The 16,975-nt window shown below is 43.0% G+C and overlaps 1 protein-coding gene and 1 long non-coding RNA gene across 5 annotated transcripts in view; one reads left to right on the top strand and one right to left on the bottom strand.

Moving 5' to 3' along the window:
• PLCB1 (phospholipase C beta 1) overlaps positions 1-16,975 on the bottom strand; it is a 497,312-nt gene that overhangs the window by 181,747 nt on the left and 298,590 nt on the right. For all 3 annotated transcript variants that reach the window (XM_082215463.1, XM_082215464.1, XM_082215462.1), the window contains 4 exons: positions 11,601-11,654; positions 9,548-9,623; positions 4,251-4,351; positions 1,613-1,779 (listed from right to left, as the gene is read on the bottom strand). In XM_082215463.1, coding sequence (XP_082071589.1) covers positions 1,613-1,779; positions 4,251-4,351; positions 9,548-9,623; positions 11,601-11,654 — 398 coding nt within the window. The remainder of the gene's footprint in view (positions 1-1,612; positions 1,780-4,250; positions 4,352-9,547; positions 9,624-11,600; positions 11,655-16,975) is intronic.
• LOC309528310 lies at positions 4,931-9,539 on the top strand. Of its 2 annotated transcripts, none has more exons than XR_014217643.1 (3): positions 4,931-5,101; positions 5,232-5,432; positions 9,152-9,539. It is a non-coding gene; the product is annotated as an uncharacterized lncRNA (long non-coding RNA). The 2 variants fall into 2 exon arrangements; XR_014217644.1 differs by lacking the exon at positions 9,152-9,539 and adding an exon at positions 6,255-6,302.

A 16,975-nucleotide genomic window follows, 5' to 3' on the forward strand; every position in this document is an offset into this window, starting at 1 on the left:
TATCATCTATGGGTTGAATCCAACAATCTCTCTCTCTGCCCCTTAAATTCCCCCCTCCAAAAAAAAGAATTTGCTCTGGAAGGTTGGGGGTATCAGCAAAGTAAATTTGAAGTGGGCAGATCTAGGGGACATACAGAGATAGGAGAAGAAGTAGTAGAAGTACCATTGCAGAGGCAGAAGCTGTTCCACTCAGAAAAGAACTTGGTTGGATATAATCTTATATATTGCAGGGCTACACTTCTTGTATTGACTCTGAAAGTCAACACATGCACTGTCATTCACACAATGCAGTTGAATATCTATACAGTTTCCAGTATGTGAGAACACGTGTGTGAACTGCCCTAAAGAAACTCATTTACATAAGGATCAATTTTTTTAGAATTTCATATTCTAAACAGCCACTTTTACAATTAACTATATTTCTTAACATGATGTTTAACAAATGTCTACCTTTTAAAAACACAACAGCATATTTGCATGCCTTTTACGCAATTTTACAAAGCTGAATAAAGTATGTCCAGTTTCTGGTAAATATTTCCCAAAGCCACACATATTTAGCTCTATAATCAACTAATTCTTGATCAAGACAGTCTCAAAGGTCAAAGGCATGAATAACCCCCAGAATTAGCCTACTGAGCGGAATTCAAAGTCACATTATGATGAACCTTCCTTGTGCAAAATCATTTCAGCTTGCCAGACAAGACAATCCTCCTCCTCCCCCCACAGTTCTCCCTACCCCACCCCAAGCAAATTATGGGCAGGGGGAACAGAGGGTGGAAAGCCTCATTGCCCAAGTGAAAATCCTTGTGCAAGGCTTCCGCAGGATTCAACTAATGGGTGCTATGTCACTAACTCCACATTGAAGTATTATTATTATTATTATTATTATTATTATTATTATTATTATTATTATATTATTATTATTATTATTATTATTATTATTATTATTATTATTATTATTATTATTATTTGTCCCTTATAGCTCTCAAATATTGTACTGGTATGACTGTGAAATGCTTGAATGAGGATGAAGCAAGAAGTCTCAATAAATATAACATGGTCTCCAGGCTGTTGCAATGCTTATCTGAACAGAACTGAAGAGTATATCTTGGCCAAAAGCCCAGCTTTGCTAGTAACATCACTAAAGAATTTCCCAAAAGCATCATTCCCGATTATGACAGAATGCGCATCTATCCATTCTGAAGTCCACTTAGCATAAACACCTTATCAGCACACGAAATGCTGTGCTGCTTCCACCACTGGCATTATCAAGCAGTAAATTATTTTGCTCCGGTTCAGTGTTTTCTTATGGCTTTCATTTTACTTTGCAAATTTCAAATTCAAGTAAATAATTATTGTCCTGGTGATTACGTTTGCACACTCTGAATTATCTACCCTACGAAATGAAGAGCAGCAGGAAAACTAGCCCGCCCCCACCCTTCACAGAAGTTCCAAAGAAAGTGTTTAAATGTTAACTACTTCAGGGCTGTCAAATCTTCAGTCATCCAGCCAGAAATATGATTAAATTTGAACCAGTGTGTATCTCTCTGTTGCAATTTGTTCATTGTTTGAAATCTGCAGCCGAATATTGAAGATAATGAAAATGACTGACCTTTCTTAGCCAGACTATTATTGGGTTCATATTTCTCAATCAGTTGCTGAACCTGTACTTGCTTCAAGGGTGGATAAAGAATTTCATTTAACCGTGGGTCTCGTTGCTTCAAGTTTATAAATTCCATCATCTGGTCAACAGTAAGATACGCTCTGCCTTTGGCGCCACTGTAAAAAATTGAAATGGAAAAAAGGAAAAGAAAAGGAAGATTACCAAGTGCATTATTTCCCCCCACTGCCATTTTGCAATATTCCTCCTGAAATTATCAGGTTTCAGCTAAACACCCATGAAACATGTTATTTCATTAATAGGTGTGCATTAAGAAATCAATTAGTAGATGGACAACCCACTTGAGCTCCAACCCCCAACCCATGCATTAAGATCAGAAGTAAAACAGAACATAGGCCAAGGGTTAACTTTCATTGCTCTTCTGACTCCAGCCTTAAAGACAGAAGACATGAAGAGAGGTGGGATGAGGGTCCACTGTGATGAGCCTTAGCAGTACCAAGGCAGCTGATCTCACAAGTGATTCCCTGCCACCACTTCCCCAATCCACAAATGTGACCAAAGCAGTAACTGCTCGCTGGACCCTCCTATTTCACCTGGAAAATAAGCATCCACAAGCCCAAGTGAAGCAGCACTGGAAAGGGCTGGAGCTGGTGGCCATACCTGAAGCTTTATTGAAGCACTGAAGGGCCAGTTGAAAGAGCACCAGAAACAGAAGACTCCCACACTGGTCCAAACATTTCATCCCGAGAGCCGAATTTACATCTGGCACCAGCACTTGACATACAGCTTGACGCTACATGCATCGCTCGATCTAGCACAGTCTTCCAGGCTGATGTTTACTATTTCACCCAGGTTTATACAAGCTTGCTCAGCTAAATGTGTAGCAAGTGTGGCAGATATTTTGCACATAAAGGTAAAGGGACCCCTGACCATTAGGTCCAGTCAGGACCGACTCTGGGGTTGCGGCGCTCATCTCGCTTTATTGGCCGAGGGAGCCGGCGTACAGCTTCCGGGTCATGTGGCCAGCATGACTAAACCGTTTCTGGCAAACCAGAGCAGCACACGGAAATGCTGTTTACCTTCCCGCTGCAGCGATACCTATTTATCCACTTGCACTGGTGTGCTTTTGAACTGCTAGGTTGGCAGAAGCAGGGACAGAGCAACGGGAGCTCACCCCGTCATGGGGATTCGAACCGCCGACCTTCTGATCAGGAAGTCCTAGGCCTGTGTGGTTCAACCCACAGCGCCACCAGCGTCCCTTATTTTACACATAAATATAGGTAAAAAGAGATGCCAAGTACAGGTGAAGACACTTTTAAAAATATGAGAATTTGGTCATCTATAAGCTCCAGCCCTTTGCTAAATTGAGCATTTGCTGATATGCAGTGATGCTTCCCTGTTGCTTGGCCAGCATCAACTGGGATAATTTGCCTGAGGACTGAAGTGTCCTCATACTGACATCCATTTCCTCCACTTGACCCTGTCTCTCTCCCTGCGTGTGATTCATCCTAGCACATCAAGAGCAAGGCACTCCACAAATCACACAGAACAGCTACCCCCACAGGTTTATGCCTGCAGGCTAAACTCAGATTTGCATTAGGATGATGGAACATCCCAGCAGTGCACACCAGGTCTCTGCATCCCATGGTTAAGTGGTGGGAAGGAAGAGTGCTTTAGAAGCAGTATCAACATGCTGTTGGGAAAAGAAGATTGCAGCTGTCCTGGATTCCACCGAGAGGAAGGGCAGGAAATAAATGGAATAAATAATAACGACCATATTTTTCGCTCTATAGGACGCACTTTTCCCCCTCCAAAAATGAAGGGGAAATGTGTGAGCATCCTATGGAGCGAATGCAAGCTTTCGCTGAAGCATGGAGAGTGAGAGGGGTCGGTGCGCGCCGACCCCTCTCACTCTCCAGGCTTCAGGCAGCTATCCCCAAGCCTTCGGAGCGCTCCAAAGGCTTGCGGATTGCGGCCTGCAGCCTGAAGCCCAGGGAGCGCAGTGCCAACTCCCGCTGCACTCCCCGGGCTTCAGGCAGCTATCCGCAAGCCTTCGGAGCCCGGCGGGAGTTCCCGCTGGGCTCCAAAGGCTTGCGAATAGCAGCCTGTTCTAGGGGCTGGGGTCGGGGGAAGCTCGGGCTTCCCCAGCCCCGCGGCTAAAAACGAAGCCAAGACAGCGAGCAAGATCCATCCCGCTCGCTGTCTTGGCTTCTTTGCTCTTTGGGGCTGGGCGGGGAAATATTTTTTTTTCTTTATCCCCCCCCCCTAAAAACTAGTTGCGCCCTACGGTCTGGTGCGCCCTATGGAGCGAAAAATACGGTAACAACAGAAATAACAGCAAGCAGAGGCACTTTTGCAATACAAGGACTTTGATAACCTAAAGAAATTCATGGAAAGTTTCCTCTCTTCTCCTCCCTGCAGCAACTTTCCCAAGCCTCATTGCTCATGAGAGCTCAGGATCCTCCAGAGAGGTGGGCTTGTTGTGGTCTTCTTGTGTGTGTGTTTTTGCTCACTGGGCCGCATGTGTGCATGATTCTGGGGCTGGCAGAACACGCCCTTTGCCACTGGGAGCAAAAATAAACAATAAATGAGCAGAAAACAAAATGTGAAGGTTTCCGTAATTCCTTACAGCTCTTGGAAGATGTGGTCGATTTCAGGTCGAGGACAAAAGTTGCTCAGAAATTCTCTGTATATTTCAGGAGTGAAGTCTTCTTGAGGAATTGACTCATTCTGCAAAGGGTAATTCAAAGAAAATAGGTAAAACTGAGTTGCTCAGACTGAATGACACCATCACTAGGTCTTTACATCAGTACAACACCAGAGAAGGTACTGACCCTGATAATTTTGCCTGCTAGTACACTTTTCCAGTGCTTCATTGAGTGTTTGCATATGTGGGCAGAGCTACTCCATATCCTTCTTCTATGCAGACGGTCCCTTTATCCATTCTTTCCCAAATACTACATATCACCCATCTTCTACCCCATGAAAAAACTGCACTTGCAGCAATCACAATTTTTCGACTGACTTGCCTAAGATCCAGGACAAAGCGCTGCCTTTCAGAAATTCACCCCAGACATCAATTCCGCCTTTGGAATCCTGCTAATGTCCAGGAAAATCTGGATGTATTATATCTAACACTCAATTTCTCTGCTTCGAGTGGCATCATTTGACGTATGTGTGTATATGATTTGTTCTTAGCTCTGTTTTATCTTGTCAACCTTGGGGGTATCCAAACCTTTAATTCTTCCTTGGTTATGGAAGGTGACTAGAAAACCACTTGTGAACTATTAAACACTGAAGATTAAATAACTTTTGCTGTAGTTTATTGAATAGCTTCTTTAAAATGATGCAAACAGCACAATAAAGAAGCAGGAATTGTTGTTGGGTTTTTTAAAAAAAGTTCAATACACAAACACAGGGAGTTGGATGGTGCTTTGTTTACATTATTATGAGTGGTCCACAACAAATAACAAAGCCAAAGTAAATATAAATGGTGCCGATCAGATGTACAAAAGTGTTCTGTAAATCAGAAACAAGTCTATTTTGTTTAAATATTGCAGACACTGACAGAGAAAATCACTGCCATTATTTATTCTGCTTTTTCATACAGTTGCCAAGGCAACCGGAAGTGCCTATTGAGGGGCATGCTGTTAGTTTTCCTTTTTATTCTTTTCCTCTTCTTCCTCCTCCTCCCTCCCTCCCTCTCCAGAAATACTTTTCCTGCAGCTTCTCAGTTTCTGGAGTGGTGATGATAGGAAAATCCAGCAAACTCTTCTGGAAACCACTTGAATCCACCTGTCTCCATACCCAGGTTAGATTGCCACAATATGTTATATGCTGGGTTGCTGATGAAGGATGTTTAGAAACTTCAAGTGGTTCAGAATACAGCTGAAAAGCTTCTAACCAACAGAAGCAGGAATGAGCACACCTCACCAGCTCTTAACAAACTCCACTGGCTAACCATTTGTTTCTCAGGACAGTTCCGAACTGATTTTTGATCTACACCACTCCAAACAATCTGGGATGGAGGCATCTGTCAGAGATGATGTTTCTACAATCGACAGATCCTGCACAGAGCCAGAGATTGGGCCAGATGACCTCCAAAATCTCTAGCAGCTCTATGATTCTAGTGGAAAGATTTCCTTCTCTCATAATGAACACACCCAGCTTTAAAATCTGACTTGGGAACCCACCTCCCTTGCATCCACCCACCTGGCACCTTCAGATGTGACATGGTTGGCTACAACGACAGACAGAGCCTCCTCATTGGCAGGACTCCCTCTCCATAATAGTTTGGTGGGTTTGGGGGGGAAAGGGGGAAATGGTTCACTTAGGCATTTCATGCCACTTTGGGAAACTTTTTGATTGCATTTTGCTTCGGCTTTTAACCTGCTGTGGTTGCACTTGTGTATATTTTAGTATTTTTGTTTTCCTGTGGTGTATATTAAAAGGGGTCCATGATGCTGAGTCCACAGACATGCACTTTGGTGCCCATCAAAGTCCTCCGTCCCCTCTCTTTTAAACGGAGGGATTTGTGTGTGTGTTGGTTTTTTTAACTTGGGTGGTACTAGGCTGGCTGCAAAGCAAAGTGCAGCGACTGAGCCACACCACACTCTTCCCTCACTATCCTCAGGGTCCCATGTGAGACCCTGAGGCATTCTGGAAAGCAAAGGAAAGGGAAAGGGAAAGGAAAAAAGAAAGGAAAAAGGAAAGGAAAATAAAAATAAGAGAGGCATTGGTTCTGCCTGGTAAATCTGAGGAATGAGGGAAAGATCAAGTGTCTGTGTGGTGTTTTGTGCATTTATTTTTTTGCAGGTGTGTGTGTGTGGCCTGTTCTGGAGCTTGCTGTCTGCTTTTGGGGGAGGGTTTAGCTTGTCTGTAGCCTTTCCCTGTTGCCTTTTCAGGAGGGTAGTGGGCAGATGGGGACCCCTGAGTGTCAGCAATTATTCATCTGTGAAACAGGTATTTTGTGATGCCCACAACAATCTCTTAGGTTAGGGACCTCTGATTTAAAGTAAGGTGCTAAGTGACCTCTACGGCAATAGATTAACATGGCAAGACAGAAACTTATTGAATACACTTGACAAAATAGAGTTAAATGTTCCCCTATTTAAATGTTACCCCATTTCTGTTGTTGACCTACCCCATACAATTATGTAGCTCATGGCTTAATTTCTAAATCCATTTTCCTATCTATAAAACAAAGAACTGAGTGCCCTGATTTTCTTTCTTAGTTCTCACAAACTATACAACCACAATTAGCAGCTGAAAAAGCTTCTCTAGTGAGAAGCCAGTTTAAACATCAATTATATATTGCTTATTTATTACTCTCTGGTTCCCAGAGGGCAACTTCTTCTCTTCATACAGCTTATTAATTCTTCCCCCTACTTGCTCCCCTACCTTTTACAGCCGTTGATGGGGACAGCACTGTCTTTTCCCTTGGACATGCACTGCTTCAAAGAGTCTATAAATGACACTGCAAAGTATGATGCTTATAAAACAACTACTTCTTAAACCATTACTGCTATATTAATTTGTTTTTCAGTCGTGAGCATAAAATCACTAATAAGTGTAAAGCCACTTCAAATATAAATTGTGGGCTTTGTGATGAAAATGGGTGCATGGTTGGTTGTGTTTATATCTTGTCTGTCTGCTAAGGCACCCAAAGGCACTTTACAATTTTTAAAAAACTAAAACAAACACATGAGATCTGCTGAACTTACATTCTGCAGGATTAATCCAACAAATTGCTCAATTGCTCTGTGAGTTTCATAAAGCCATGTTGCCCCCCCTCCCCGTTTAGCAGTCACCATCTGTACAAAGAGACTTATGTATACTCCCTGCTGCCTTTTTGCCCATGCTTCCTAGTTCCTTCCTATCCAGAAGATGGTCACGAGGGATGGAAAGTTGGCAAGCCTATGCTTTCTCTGTGTTGGCCCCACAGCTCTGGAACTCTCTATCAGTGGCTCTCCAGAAGGCTATTACATTTGAGTCACTCTAGATTTATCAACATGATAAAGTGTAAAAAAAGATAAAACTACTTCAATCCCCTGCAACTCAGAAAGTCATCAGTAAAGCACACTCTACCTATGATATTGTTATGAGGGGGGTTTTGTGTGTGGTTAGGCTGTAATGCTTGGGGCCCCTTCTAATTCTTGGAATAGTCAGGCTAGCTTCTTGATGAGCTGATAGCCTGGGTGATGGGCCACTAAGGCAAGAAAGGAAGGGGCTCTGTGCAAGGTAGCAAATGGGCAGGCTTCCTCCTTCAATTCGCTGGTAAGCAGAAAAACACAAGCCCAGAGTTGAGAGTTGAGTGGTGTAAGCTAGAAACTAGAAGTGGAAAAGAAGCAAGCTGAAGCCTCAGAGAGAAAGAGTGATGCCTGATTTCTGTTGGAATTCAAGGCTGTAGCTATGGGAGAAGCAAGACCTTCTTGTATCATTAATACTGTGAACCCCTGCATTGTAGGCTCAGGTTGTATATATGTGTAAATAAACCATATATCATAAAGACACCACTGTCTCCCCTGTGCCTCATTCTGAAGAAAACATGAACCCTGGGTAAGCTCCTGGAACCCCACAAACTGCGCAGCACTCGGATATTGAAGTGGCATGCAAAAATATAAAACTCTGTAAAATGTTGTTGATATAATTGGCCCCACGAAGGTCTTCATGGCCTTCTCGAGACTATCTCCTCCATCCTTCACTTCCCTGTAGAGAACTCCAAGGTCAGCCCTCTGGTCTGGGGATGCACACTCTTCCTGCATCCCATAGCCTCCCTCCTGCTGCACTTCCTGCAGTGCTGAACCAGGGATGTGTGGTGAGAGGCATCAGGTTCAGGAGACTGTACCTGTGAGGGTCTGGGCTCTGGCCCTATAGGTGCTGATGGTCTGGGTGGTTCTTTAAGGATTCAGGTGCAATGACTCCCTTTTCTGGCACACCTGCAACCTCTGACTCCATGTTCTGACCCCAGAAATTAAGACACGTAAGCCCAATGACTGCAATGTCCACATCACTGATTTTCATTTGCCTGACCACTTTTACACCGAAGGGTCTAATGAGTCTATGGATAGCTAACTGGATTTCTGTTGTTTAAAAATCACTTGGCAATGTTTCAAAAATGCTCTGAATGTCAACATTGCGGAAACTTGCTAATATTCAAGAGAGTGCCTCTTGTTGCATGATATGTATATTTTGCTTTCCTGAGTGGGATGCAGCTTCAGGGCAAGCTGGCTCTGCCCCAGCAATATATATCCAATTTAAATGAAAAGGCTTCCCTGAAGAACATAACATTTTTGTACTGAAACATGTGGTGCTTTACACCAAGCTAAAAAAATAATAATGTTCTTTTCTCCACATTTTCCAGCTAGGAAGTAAATTCAAAGGAGAATATTCAGATACATATTCATACTTCTCGTTTTGCATCAACCTAAGTTTGCTTATGGGAGCATGTCCCATTGAAAAGAGAAAGTCTTTTGAGTGAGCACGTTTAGGGTTGCACAGCTGTAGCAACTCCCTCTTGTGTCTCAACAGAAGAAGTCTTTTCAGCTGCTTTGTGGAAGCTTCAAAAAGGAGGACTTCCCGTCTTGTTTAGGCACATGACATGATATTCAAGCTCGCTGAATACATTTCCCTGGGATATCTAATTCTCTTGCCAATGTTTTGACATCTTTTGTAACCTAAGACTGTTCAGTGTAATGGCAGCCAGCATCTAGCAAGAGCATGCGAGCTGGACACACAGAGGAAGGGAAAGATCTGCCAAGTCATTTCTGAATGCTGGAGTGGCCGTCATGTACCAAGGGGCCCAAATACAAGCCAGCTGACATTTGAAAAGTCAGTGCTAAATCTGACAGTGGATTGGTCGGATGGCACAACAGTGGAGAGCAAGCCAACACTTCATATCAGAACTGAGGAGGTTTTATTGCTTACCCTGGCAGATGGAAGACTACAGGCTTCCAGTGCAGTCTCAACGCGCTTTCTGTCTGAGGAGAACAAGCGATAAATGCTGCAAAGTAGAAAAGAAACAAAAGGAGTAAAGATCTGCACTACCTGCCCACCCCAAGTCCTGAATATTGCCCTGTAAAGCTCTAACATCAGCTGAAATGCCCAATAAAGGATATATTTAATACCTGTAAGTTTGCATCTTGAAAGAGATGTCTTTCAGGTAAATTTGAGGCACGGGACTGAAATTCTGATTGAAACATTTCACCCATTTTTAGTTTTGTTTATCTATATTATCTTTGAAAAGATATCTGAGACCAAACTCTGACTTTTGGAAAAGTTGGTTTCAGAATAATGAAACCAACACAATCAGGGACATTTGAGAGTTTTCTCACTAATGCTCCAAAACTTTTTTGTTGTTGTTGTTGTTGTTGTAAAAACAGGTAAAAACAAAGGGACTTTCAGATACATAACACCCAAAAGAATTAGAGACTATCATTACTGCAGCACAGACGTGATCCATTTCATTTTAATGGGCCTGTGTTGGATAATATTAATAAGAACAACAATCTATGGCCTTTTAAACTTTGTGTGTGGAGTGTTTTTGTTTGTTACTGTGGGGTTTTTTTGTGCTTTTGTAAACTGCTCTGTGATCTTCAGATGAAAAGTGGAATAGAAATTTTTAATGATGGTGGTGGTGGTCTGGTTTCAGGAAGGTTGAAGACCTGCCTTCTCCCATGTCAAACAGCCTAATTGCTGAGGCGTCTCTCAATACAATCTGCTCAGCGGCATGTGGATTTCTGATTGAATATCATGGCGAATTCCACAAGCCTCTTCTCTGTCAAGTAATTTAGGACCAATTTAAACACAGCCCCAAGTTGACCATTAAGGATATGTTTGACAGGGACAACTTCAGACAACTTCAGCTCACTCGTATGAATCTGTAGCACCAAGCACCTTTATGTCAGATTCAGACCTTACAATTTTAGATGTGCACACATCTTAAAAAAAAACACCTAGCTTTGTACATGTAACACACAATAAATGTTCATCACCCTGGGTCCCTTTGGGAGGAAGGATGGGGTAGAAATGTATTGATGACGACGACAATAATGATGGAAGAGACACTTGGAGCATGTTCACCCAGGAACTTCCTGCACATTCAGATCAGCACTTATGCCCTTCCAGATAAATGGTGTTGAGCTAGAGAACACATCTCATGCCACATCTCCAGTAATGTTTTCAGAGCATACTGTGTCGTTGCAAACTTTATCAGCCACTTGGATGCAAACCTAGGGAATTATTAGGTTGGCAATGGCCAAACAAAATTCATATACGGTGGTACCTTGGTTTACAACCATAATTTGTTCCGGAGGTCCATTTGTAAACCCAAACAGGTTGTAACCCAAGGCACGCTTTCGCTAATGGGGCCTCCAAATTTTTTTTTGTTCATAATCCAAAATAAATTGGTTGTAATCCCAAAAAAAGGTTGCAAACCGGGACACACACTTCTGGGTTTGATGTGTTTGTAATCCAAAATGTATGCAAACCAAGACATATGCAAACCAAGGTACCATTGTATAGGATGCAAAAGCAACCCTGAACACCTTTCCATTCCAGATAGTTAACCCCTGAATCAGAGACTTTGCATTTCTGGAGGTGACCAAACTGTGCCTGGGCTTTACCCCTTCAGACTACAAGTGGCTGACATGACTGAACGTGTCTCCATGCAAACATTTTCCCAACAGGCAGAAGCTTAGCCTTCTTCCTGATATGCTAGATTGTTTGTTTTCTTTATTTCAGGAAAGGGGGATTTATTTTGTGTGGAGAAACATCCACCATCAATGGTATAGCCTTCACACACTTTAACCACAGCAACAAGAAGATCTGTATCAGAGTGAGGGCACTGTAGAATGAATTATCATAGCTTGCTTCTGTTTTTAAATGCCACACAGGGTAATAAGTTCAAGCCAGTCTATCAAATATAATGGCATGAAAAGCTTCTACAAAAGGAGGCACTATGTAAGAGAGCACAACTTACTTCTTCAAAGGGATCCGCCCCTCCGTAGTGACTTGCAATTTAAGTTTGGTATATCTAGAAAGAAAGAAAAAGTGCTTATATATAAATCATTACAACCACAGAAGTAGAACTCTGCTTTGTTTTCCACAGCGCTGACCACAAAATAACCCTGAACTTTGTTCTTTTGTAGAAGAAAATTATAATCTCCCAAGCCTTTCTATTTCCAAGAAAAGCTTAATGTCTTGAAACCTCAAGCAAGTTTATCTTTATTTACAACGACATCTCTAAGTACAGATTTTGAGAGCGATCTAAAGTCCCTTGAGGAAGCTAAATCAAAGATGGGCCTTTGCCAAAAAGAACTTGTTTTATAGTATTTTTTCAAATTATACACAGAGCACATTTAAGACTAATGGCTCAGAATGAGGCATGAGGATGAACGCTTTGCAGGTCTTCTAGCTCTCTGTGGCAAAATTTTGCTGGAGTGAGTCAGCAGCTGGTGGCTCATTTTCTCAGTCACATCGGAGCTACTTATCTGCGATCAGCTCCCATGCAGTTGGAAGAATACAGTTGGCAGGGGCCAACCATATGGGAATTGGTATTGTGGTGTGTGTGCGCGCGCACACACATGCATACAGATTCTTGGGAAAGATCCATGCCATTAGCTCCCACTCTCATAGTTTGGTCATCAGTGGTGATGTTGTTGTTGTTTAGTCGTTTAGTCATGTCCGACTCTTCATGACCCCGTGGACCAGAGCACACCATGCACTCCTGTCTTCCACTGCCTCCCGCAGTTTGGTCAAACTCATGCTGGTAGCTTTGAGAACACTATCCAACCATCTCGTCCTCTGCCGTCCCCGTCTCCTTGTGCATCTTTCCCAACATTAGGGTCTTTTCCAGGGAGTCTTCTCTTCTCATGAGGTGGCCAAAGTATTGGAGCCTCAGCTTCACGATCTGTCCTTCCAGTGAGCACTCAGGGCTGATTTCCTTAAGAATGGATAGGTTTTATCTTCTTGCAGTCCATGGGATTCTCAAGAGTCTCCTCCAACACCATAATTCAAAAGCATCAATTCTTCGGCGATCAGCCTTCTTTATAGTCTAGCTCTCACTTCCATACATCACTACTGGGAAAACCATAGCTTTTACTATATGGACCTTTGTTGGCAAGGTGATGTCTCTGCTTTTCAAGATGGTAAGTAGTTCATCAGTGGTAAGTAGTTCCAATATGCATCTCATATAACACCAATGTGGACAGTATAGGTTAGGCAGGGAATGACGGAGAGCTGTAGGCATGTATTAAGTGCACACATGCTTCCTGGAATGCAAGACGTTGCTGACACTTCATTATCACAAGGGTCTCATGTGACCAGCTGCTGCGGCTATATGCCTTTTGCACGTGAGATATCCCCATTAATGGCTTATCATCTAAGCCTTTTGATTGTGTGTATCTGACCTCCAGAGCAAGACTATATATGTGGTGTTAATGTCACCTCCAATTCCTAAGACAGAAGCAGGGCCAGTCCAACAGATTTTGGCACCTGAGGCAAACCACAAAATGCCCCACACCATGGAAGAAGGGGTGAGTGAAAGAGCCACATCTGGAACAAGGGGGAAAGAAAGAACTACAATGGGAGAACAAGGAGGACTGATCAAATCAACCTAACCTGACGGTTGAAGTGGGAATCAAAGGAGGGAAAGGGGGCCACTCTGAATCATACCAGGTGGGTGCAGACCCCAGGAGACCCCAGAGGGAAGCCCCCACCATTTCCTCCCTAGGGATGGGAGGAGACCAGCAGTGCATCCTATTCGCCGAGAGGCTGCTATAGAGGCAGCATTGGGTGGGTGGGGGGCTGCTGGGGAGGTAGTGGCAGCAGCAACAGCAGGTGATGCATTACTTGGGAGGCTGGAGCTGCTGCCTCTGTAGATACTGTTGCCCGAGGCCGTCGCCTCAACTTGCCTCATGGGTGGACCGGCTCTGGACAAAAGAGGCCAACATCTTCAGGAAGAATTAGTGGCTCCATGATAGAACTTTGCATGCCAAAGGTCCCAGGATCAATCCTGGGCTTATGCAGGGAGGACTGGGAGAGACCCCTGCCTGAAATCCTGGACAGCTACTGCTGGTCTGGGTACACAGTCCTGAACTGCATGGACCAGGGGCCTGACTTGGGATACTTGTTCTATGGAGAATCTATATAACAGCCCGTTCCTAACACTTTCCATCATGCACTAAGGCAAGCTGCCATGGTTTGGAGGAACGTCGGGGATAAGAAGGGGCCGATATCTTTTTTTGCACTTGACTACCTCTCAGTCCAGGCTGTTTTAGGAGTGGGGAAAGGGGGGGGGCAATCAGTCAATGGTGCAAACAGGATTAGAAGCTGTGCATCCTTACTGGATGTGAAGTCCCTAACCTCAAGCTCCAGGGAGAACAAAACTCCCTTACACATCATATGCAGACTGGAGAGAGTAGGCCAGCGACCAAATAAAACTTGTCCTTTTTTTGAGCAGTGAATGCTGCGACTAATCCAAGTCAAACCATCAAGCAGTTTGACAGACACTTAGCAACAGGGACACCTAGATTTTCCTAGTGAACGTATAGGCTCGATTGCCACCTCTTCTGCTCTTTGTTTTGCTAGGATAGTCTGCAACCGCTCTTATAGTCCAGTAGATTTTTCACAAAGCATTATCTGCACTATGAGAAGTAAGCATTTGGAACCTGGTGGTGGATTTGGCACAAAAAGTGGTCAGAGAAAGGGTTAAAACACACACACGCACTTTTCTCTGTTGGCTTCCTTTCAGCTTCTGCCCACCTCACAGTTAAGGCATCAATATAATATAATCGTGCGTAACATGTAGTTTAACTGCTAGTTTTCAATATAATTTAGCCCTTCTCTGAGCACAACAAAAATCAGCATTATGGCTTTGGATAAACTTGGATTTATTTAGGCATTTCCTTTTAAGGTGGAGGGGGGAAAGCACTACTATTTTTGTCCCAGGATATGCTCATCAACACCCTTTGTACTTTTGTTCCAAAGCACTCTGAATCAACACATTGCACCTACAAACGTCAGATAAATAGATTTACAGTTTTCCTCCACTGAGCAAAAGCACATGGGCCATTAAGAAGGGGAAGTGGAAATCTTGTATCGCTTTATTGTTTAACTAATAATAGATAGCACAGTGAAAATGCCAAAGGAGATCAGTCTGCAACTCTTTTATAGCACCAGATGGCAGTGCCAAGGTCTTAGGATGTGCCTTCTGCACGCAGCAAGAAGACTGCAATGACTCTTAAGTCTACCACATTGCCTGCACACATGAAAATTTACCTGCATAGATATCTGGTCCCTGTCATTCATGCTGTGGCGACAGCCAGATTTGAACTCTATAGCACAGGCCACTTCCATCCATGCTGACCATTATAAGAACCTTGTAACATTAAGAACTGGGTTCTCAGGTGAGAACTACCTGTACACCTTTGTCACTAGCCCTGACTTACCGCTCAGAAATGTATGCCATATATACGTTTCCTGACAACACCTAAGTACAAAAGAGCAGTTTGGCTGGCACGTTTTATCATTTTACCAACCAAGATTTTAGAAGGTAGATCTGTGAAAAGATAGGTTCTGCTCTTGCGGGAAAAACTCTCTCATGTGTTCTTCTATTGTAGATTTTTATCAAGGACTTAGAAAACACACAAGTTATCCCCTTATGAGGCAGCTTGCTGGTTGATCCTTAGAGACCCTTTTGAGTATCTTCCTTGAGAGGTCTAATAAATCCGTTTCCATACATGAATATATCTGCATGTTGTCGTATCTCTCAGCCCTGCTGTGATGGTTTGTTCCTAACTTGTGACCTTTAATAATTATTAATTGGTTCTATTGAGGTGACAATTTTGTATTACTTCATATTTTAAACTTAGTTTAATAGTCAGTCAACTGTACCAAATGCTTGATTGTTTTCCTCTTCAGCTCCATTTCTTTTTTTCTTCTCGTGTTACTCCAAACTATATTCCTGAAGGTCCTCCCCTTTTTTGCCAAAAGAACCAGAATCAAAGAACAAGGTGCCTGTGATCACATTTTGAGCCTAGGAATTAGCTTTCAATACAAGATTTGAACTCAATTCACAATGTTTTAGCACAAAAGTCCCCTCCTGGGTAGCTTTCTTCATTTCCACCATGTAGGTGGGAAAAGTCCATTTGCTGTTGCAACGGATAATTGGATGTCAGAAAACTGTTGCTGATCTACTGCAAATCTCCCAGATATCTACCAGCAGATCCTGATCTACCTTGTGCTCACCTATGGTTAAGAGAAACCAGCCAGGATTGTTAACTAGAGTTTGAAGCTAGCTTGTTTTCCGAACCCATCATTAAAGACTAACCACCATTTATCCAGATTCAGGAAACAAGTAACTGTGGTTAGCTGAAAATAGAAATAAATGGTTCAAATTCCTTCCTCACAGCTGTGCTGGAGGAGAGAAAGATGAGAGCATCAACCTGAGGCTTGTTGCTCTTTGTGCATTCGACCATTCTGTTGAAAATAAAAGCCAAAGAGCATTTTGTGCTGACACTTGAATGGAACACCTAAATGGAACACTTGAACACCTAAAATGGAGCCAAGAGGCTTTCTTCTCACCCCACAAAGCCCTTGCTAATTTATTCACCGATACACCCTGAAAAGAAAGTAATTTGCTTTCATGAAATTACGTTAGCACCTGGCATGAAACAGAAAGCTCAGTTTAGTTGTGGATGGAAAATATATAACCTGTTTAAATGCAAATACGGTAACTTTGGCTTGCAGATCTCCACAAAATGGTTGCTGCGTTACTCTGATGCAATCCTCAACAAAGCATGTCCAAACACAGTTGAGCACCACAAACGTGGTGGAGTCATTGACAGGAAACAAATGCCAATTTAAACCCCCCCAAAAAGCCATGACAGTGTCTTTTTTCTTAGCGCTATCTAGAAAGGGTTCAAATAAAAATTTCTTGTCTTGCTTTCAGCTTCAGGGGCCTACCTCTAGCTGAGATAGCAGAGCTATGTTTGGTTGCTCCACTCCAGATTGCAAACTGGGACTCATTATGCTAACATTATTTTTTTAAAAAAAGCTTTGCATATTAAAAAAAACAAAACCTTGAGTGTCGGGGGGAAAGACAGACCAGCACCTTTCTCCCTAATAAGCTAGCTTTTTAGATGACAGGGATGATCACGATGAGGATGATTTTCACACAGAAGAACGTTCCATCATGCGAGCTCCACTAGCTATCTGAAGTGGTACAGGGATAACATGTTTATCACCTGGGAGAGAACTGGGCCAGTGGGAAAGAGGAAAAGGAATGTTTATAAAAGCAGCTGCCTGCGATTGCAGAAAACAATTGGTAGCAATCATTCTCACAAAGAAAAAGGA

This window comes from Podarcis vaucheri (genome assembly GCF_965113315.1).
Source record: "Podarcis vaucheri genome assembly, chromosome: 3".
Taxonomy (NCBI): Eukaryota; Metazoa; Chordata; class Lepidosauria; order Squamata; family Lacertidae; genus Podarcis; species Podarcis vaucheri.